At 42.6% G+C, this 6,783-nt stretch overlaps 1 protein-coding gene across 1 annotated transcript in view; it reads left to right on the top strand.

Annotated features, from left to right (window-relative positions):
- Positions 1 to 6,122: 6,122 nt before the first annotated feature.
- The window catches only part of STX12 (syntaxin 12), a 37,251-nt gene continuing 36,590 nt past the window's right edge, over positions 6,123 to 6,783 (top strand). Inside the window, exon 1 of the mRNA XM_036102963.2 lies at positions 6,123 to 6,364. Within this exon, the coding sequence (XP_035958856.2) occupies positions 6,247 to 6,364 (118 nt within the window). The 5' untranslated portion in view covers positions 6,123 to 6,246. The remainder of the gene's footprint in view (positions 6,365 to 6,783) is intronic.

Genomic DNA, 6,783 nt, shown 5'->3' with positions numbered 1-6,783 from the left:
ATTTAGGACTTTGGTTCCATCCTTTGCAGTTTAAGATCATATGTTACCTGCAGTATAGCTGTCTTCAACTGATGGCCGGCTCAAGGGTCTGGGAGGAGGGGCCATTTTCAGGAAGGCCAAAACTGTCAGGAGTTGCAGGGTATCCTGGTTATTATTCCTACATAAGAAACTATCCCCAAATTTAAATATGCCCACAGACCCTATCGATCAAGAATTTGGACAGGGCACTGTGGGGATGACTGGTTTGTTCTACAATGTCTGGGTCCTCAGTTGGGAAGATTCAAAAACCGAGGAATGCTTCCTGGGGCTGGAATCATCTCTAAAGGCTGTTTACTTGTATATCTAGCTGGGATGACTGGAAGTCCAGTAATGCTGACTGGAGCACCTTACATGGGACCCCTCCATATATAACTTGGACTTCCCCAGCATGGTGGGTCAAGATAATCAGACTTCTTCCGTGGTGGCTCTAGACTGCAAGCACAAGTGATACAGTGAACAAAGCTGAAGATGCATACACCTTCCGACCTGTCCTCAGAAGTCGCATTACCTTACTTGTGCAGTACTTTATTGTTTGAGCAGTCAGAAGCCCATCCAGACTTGAGGGCCGGGGACATAGATCCCTTCTCTTTATGAGAGGATGACAAAGTAGAAGAGCATGTTGAATGGAAGCTATTGTGGTGACTAACTTAAAAAATAGAATCTGCCACAAAGGGAATAGATTCTGGAACCAAACCAAATCCAAGAGAGCAAGGCAGAAGCTGCAATGGTCTACCTTCAGATGTGGCTCTCCATCATTTCTGCAATACCTTACTGGTTACAGAGATCAAATTACTGACACTATTCCAGGTGGAATGGTGCCTCCCACGTGGGTACATACCAGGAAGTAAGGATCACTGGGGTCTGTCTTGTAGGCTGGCTACCACATTGCCCTTTGGCCTATGGGATTGAGTAAAAACGATGTGAACCTCTAGATTTGGAAGCCAGAAATGAAAGCTGTCAGTTTGGGGAAAGTAGTTCATATTCCTCAGCTCTTCCTGGTATCAATGACTACTTTCCCTACCAGTGTTTGCCAGGTTGTCACTGCAACAGATTACCAACTCTACATGAAAAGTGATACTGGTGTCATGCCACGGTTAACTCTGAAGTCAGACTGCCTGGGTTTGAGTTCTGTCTCTCCTTAGTTTACGGGTGTTGTGAAGATTAAGTCATATCTGTAGAAGTTGTTAGAACAGTGCTTGGCACGTAGTACGCACTAGTTTTTGTAAGCAATTTTTATGTGTGACTTCTACAGAATCTACATTTTCTATTTCCTGAGAGGGAAAGTAATAGAATCATAAATTAAAATAACCGTGGAAAGGGGCGCCTGGGTGGCTCAGTCGTTAAGTGTCTGCCTTCGGCTCAGGTCATGATCCCAGGGTCCTGGGATGGAGCCCCACATCGGGCTCCCTGCTCCGCGGGAAGCCTGCTTCTCTCTCTCCCACTCCCCCTGCTTGTGTTCCCTCTCTCACTGTGTCTCTCTCTGTCAAATAAATAAATAAAATCTTTAAAAAAATAAAATAAAATAAAATAACCGTGGACGTTCACTTGTTTTTGGCTTCCATTGTTACCTTATCCCAAGATCACGTTTAGGCCCTCAGAACATTCATGCAACCCACAACTGGTATATCCTTTTTTTGACTCCAAACCACCCACCTCGTGCATGCCACTTCATCACACTGGTTCTTAGAGTGTCATTTTCTTTAATAAGATATTGTTTGCATACACTAAAATTTACCCATCTTCGTATATAGATCAAAGAGTTTTGATGGATGTATACCGTTGTGTAATCACCACAATCAAGATCTAAAACATTTCTATCAACTTCAAAACTTCCCTTATGCCCCTTGGTAGTTAATCCCCTCCCCCCTAACTCCAGCCCCTGGCAACCATTAATTTGATTTCTAGCCCAGTAGCTTTGCCTTTTCCAGAATGTCTCATAAATGGAATCATACAATATGAAGGCTTTCGTGTCTGACTTCTTTCATTTAGCACATACTTTTGAGATTTATCCATGTATTTGCATGTCTCAGTAACTCATTCCATGTTTCAGTAGTCTGTTCCTTTATTTTATAGCTGAATAGTTTTCCATCATATGAATATACTGCAATTTGTTTATTCGGTAACTGATGGACATTTGAGTTATTTCCAGCTTTTGGTTACTATGAATAAAGCTGCCTTACACATTTATGTACAGATCTTTATAGAAACGTGTGTTTTCATTTCTCTTGGGTAAAACACCTAGGGGTGGGATTGCTGGATTGTATGGCAAACTTGTTCAATTCTCTAAGAAACTACCAAACTATTTTCCAAAAGTGGCTATATGATTTTGCATTCCCATGAGCAATGCATGATGAGTGCTCATTTGAATGCAGTCTTCATTGCAACCTAAGTGAATATCTCCATTGACCCTTCCCTACCATTCCCAAGAAAAACTTGCCATATTGGTGATAATGATACTTTATTTTTTTTAAATATGAAACTTATTTACTGACATATAGCATACTTCAGAAGAGGACACATCACATGTATATGACTTGATGAATTTTCACAAAGTAAACACACCTATGTAATCACCACCACGAATCAAGAGGACTGCCACCAGCACCCTAGAAGCTCACCTCATGTGCCCATTCCCAGTTACTCCCTCTCTCAAATTAACTACATACTATCCTTACTTTAAATAATAATTCTGCTGGTTATGAATCTAATAAAAATGGATTAATACAGAATGTACTCAATTTTTTCTGGCTTCTTTTGGTAGGCATTATGTTTGTTATTTATTTTTTTTAAGTAGGCTCCATGCCCAACATGGGACTTGAACTCACGACCTTAAGATCAAGGGTCAAGGGTTGCATGCTCCACTGACTGAGCGAGGCAGGCACCCACAATGCATTATGTTTGGATGAGTTCACCCGCATTGCTTACATAGCAGTAGGACGTTTATTTTTGTGTTCTATAATACTACTACAATTTATCCATCCTATTGTTGATGGACATTCAGGTTGTTTCCAGTTTGGAATTAGTAAAAATAAATGCTGCTCTCACCTTCATCGTAATAGCCTCAAACTGGAAACAATTCAAATGTCCATCAATAAGAGAATAGATAATCAAATTGTAGTATTTTCATATGATAAAATACTACTCAGCAATAAAAAAGACCAAACCACTGATACATGCAACATAATGGATAAATCTCAAAAATATTATGTTAATTGAAATAAGCCAAGCACTAAACAATACGTAAAATATGATTCCATCTCTATGAAGTCCAAGAATAGGCAAAACAAATCTGTAGTGATAAAAATTAGAAAGTGATTTCTGGGGATGAGAGAAATTGATTAGAAAGGAGCACAGCTTGATAGAGCAATGTGTACAAACCTGCAGTTCATTGGTGTTTTTGTACAACCTTGACCCATTTGCTACATTCCTTTTTTTTTTCCCTATAAAATATGTGATAGAAAGGAGCACAGCACAAGGAAACTTCCCTGGGTGATGATGAAAAGGTCTCTATCTTGATATGGGTGGTAGTTCCATGGATGTATACAAGTGTCAAAATTCATTGAATTGAACACTTAACACCCGTACATGACATTGTATTGTAAGTCAATTATAACTCAATAAAAATAATACAGAAAATGCTGCTTAGTCCTAAAAAATGCTATTATGAACATTCCTATACTTGGTTTTTGGAACATATAAGTATTCATATCAGTTGAGTATTTAGTTAAGGGTAGAATTGCTGGGTCATGGAATATGTATGAATCACGGCTCTGCAACTTAATAGCTGTATAGCGCTGGGCAAGTACCCAGGACCTCTAGAGAACACCAGATTCCTTATCTGTTACCAAGGAGCTAATCTCACATTGATGGGTGCAAACCATGAAAACTGCTTTTGTCAATTAACAAAAGGACACAATGCTGAGAAAAATCACAGATTTTCAGAATATTTGCTATTCGAAATATCAGTAAGAATGTAATATTCCACTCCTGCCTGGAGGATTTGAGTTACTTTGACACAGAGGAGCAGCCTCAATTTCCCACCCAGGTGCAAAGCTTCAGATAAGGGGTTTCCAGATACAACATTCCACATTTATCTTCACGTTGTAGTTTCCAAGGAAACAAGATCCTGAGTCCTCTTGTTAGCTCAGGCCTGATGATAATCCCCTTACATGTAGCCTGGTGTGCTTTGAGGCTATCAAAACACTGCTTCTTTTAAAATTTTACCTACATTCCATCTTTTCCCCAAATCCTAGGATAACTCTATCTTCTCCTGTGCTTGGTGAGATGCCCCATGATACCTCTGGTGTGCAGTCTCCCTTCGCAGCACTAATTTTGTCAGACCACAGGTGGTTTTTATCAGATAGGCTTTATCTTGGGGGGTACCCATAAGGTTTGTAAAAGGTGTTCACACACTGGATAGGCATTTAAGAAATGGTAGTTATTTTTTATCATTCATGTATAAATATAATAAATGTTCATTTGACATCTAGTATTTGCAAGACACAAATGTATAGCTATGACAGAGAACACAAAATAGCACAAGGCACAGATGGAAAACCACTTTTTATTTTAGATGGAGAAAGAAAACAACAATAACAAAACCCTATGTCTTCAATTCCTAGGAGAAAAATACCTTTACTGAACTTCACCTTAAATAGAGTCAAGTGTAAATGAAAAAAAGACTATTTTATAGGTAAAGTACAATTTACATGATTAGGTATAAGATTTGACATAAAACTATGGATTCTAAGAAATGGTAGCATTTTAATAACCAGAATAAGAGCCCTCAAATGTCATCTATCCCTTTCTATAGAGAAAGAAATGCTCTTTAAAAAAAAATGCCGCAACGAAAATAGAAATAGCTTTGCTTACAAAATCTCTAAGGCTCATTCACTCATTTGGGGTCTCCTCCCAAACAGGCAAACAGCTTCCTCTCTTGCCATTCCCCAGAGATCGCAGAGTAGGCTGGGGTGGGGCTGGGTGGAGAACACAGGAAACAAACACTGCTAGTTTCCCCTTCACTTCTTATCTAGATCTCTTCCCAAACCCAAATCCTACCCACGTCTGTCCATTTACGATAAGCTCACCAAATGCAGTCTTCTATGGGAACATTGAGGTCACACACTCCAAATTACTTGAGGAATGGTTTCCCCCCCACCCTCTAGGGAATGATTTTCCCCCCACCCTCAAGGGAATGACTTAAAATTTGAGAGTCTAGTTCTCCAAAAAAAATCCTGGTTTGGGATATATAGTAAATGAAGAGGCTATTTGGGAAGGATTTAGATGGAGAATGAGTTTGGTAACATGAGAATGAGTTTTACGGAAGTAGGGAGATGAGGATGGAGTTAGCTTAATGTTTGGGTTTTGCAGTCAAATCTCAGAAAAGCAAATTAACCACCGTGGTCTTAATTTTCTCAGTTTTGTAAAAGGGAAAATAACTCTTGCTTTGTCGAGTTACTTTGCTTCAACATTTAAAAAACCGATTGTCCATTATCTATTCTGAACGTAAAAATATAGTTGGAACATTGTCCCTTGCTATGATAGAGCTTATGAACAAATGAATTGCAGTGAAGATTCATACATAGTATGTGCTCAATAAATATTATTATTATCATCGCTTTATTGCTTAGAAGAGGGGTGGAGGAGAAATGAAAGCGGTCTGTAAACCATAAAAGCGCTCCGCAATTATTACCAAAGCCCTTCAGGATGGAAGTAGAGTGAGGAATTTCAGGAGATGGTTACCGATCTGACTTTCAGGGTTGTCGAATTCTCCCATATTTGGGCCTGAATTCTCAGAATAGAACAGAATAGGATGTTAGGGCTGAGATCATCTGGTACAATTTTATGCTAATAGAAAATTCTTGCCTCCTGTCACCGCGCTCCGGCGAGAAACAACACTACCACACCAGCTCCTCCAATCCGAGCCCCAACCGTGTGACGTCAGCGCCCCGCCCCGTTGCCCCAAGGCGGAGGCGTCCGGTCTCTAAGCTACTGTCCCCGACACCAGTTCCAGCGGCGCTTGCGCACTGTGGGGCGGGGCGGGACGGACGCATGCGCGCGGCGTGGGGGCGGGGCCAGTGCGCACGCAGCCCTAGCCCCTTCCCCCGCCCTTTCTCTTCTCGGTTTCCCCGTCAGGCTGCGGGTTCAGTCTGGCGGCTGCTTCCGGTAGGAGCGCGGTGCAGGGCGAGTTGGTCTCAGTTCCTCGTCATGTCCTACGGTCCCTTAGACATGTATCGGAACCCGGGGTCCTCTGGGCCCCAGCTCCGGGACTTCAACAGCATCATACAGACGTGCAGTGGCAACATCCAGCGGATCAGCCAAGCCAGTGAGCTGGGGACAGGGCTGGGGGGCAGGGGCCATCCCGGGGACAGGCCTGGGTGAGGTTGCCGGGATGCGGAGCCCGGCCGAGGCTACGGCCAAAGCCACACCTGAGGCCGTCTCGGGCTCTCCACTGTGGGGGCGGCGGCTGCCATCCTCGAGTCTGTCAGGCCCAGGCTCCCCGAGGGTCCCGAGCCCCAGCTGAAGCTTGAGTTTCTTCTCAGGTGTACTGCCCTCATGGTATGGGGGCCAAAGCAGCAGTCCTGACAGCCCTAGGGTGGAGGGGTGTGTGTGTCATCTCGGGAGCAGTGAGTGAGTTCACTTGGCGCAGTGGTCAGCCGAGTTTTTCCTGTCATCTGCCTTACCCCCACCCACCTCTCTTTCCTCTTTGGCCAGTTTGGATCGGGAGTTGTTTACCGATCTAGA

The sequence above is a fragment of the Halichoerus grypus genome, chromosome 5 (assembly GCF_964656455.1).
Source record: "Halichoerus grypus chromosome 5, mHalGry1.hap1.1, whole genome shotgun sequence".
Classification (NCBI taxonomy): Eukaryota; Metazoa; Chordata; class Mammalia; order Carnivora; family Phocidae; genus Halichoerus; species Halichoerus grypus.
This window is presented reverse-complemented; position numbering and strand designations above follow the sequence as displayed.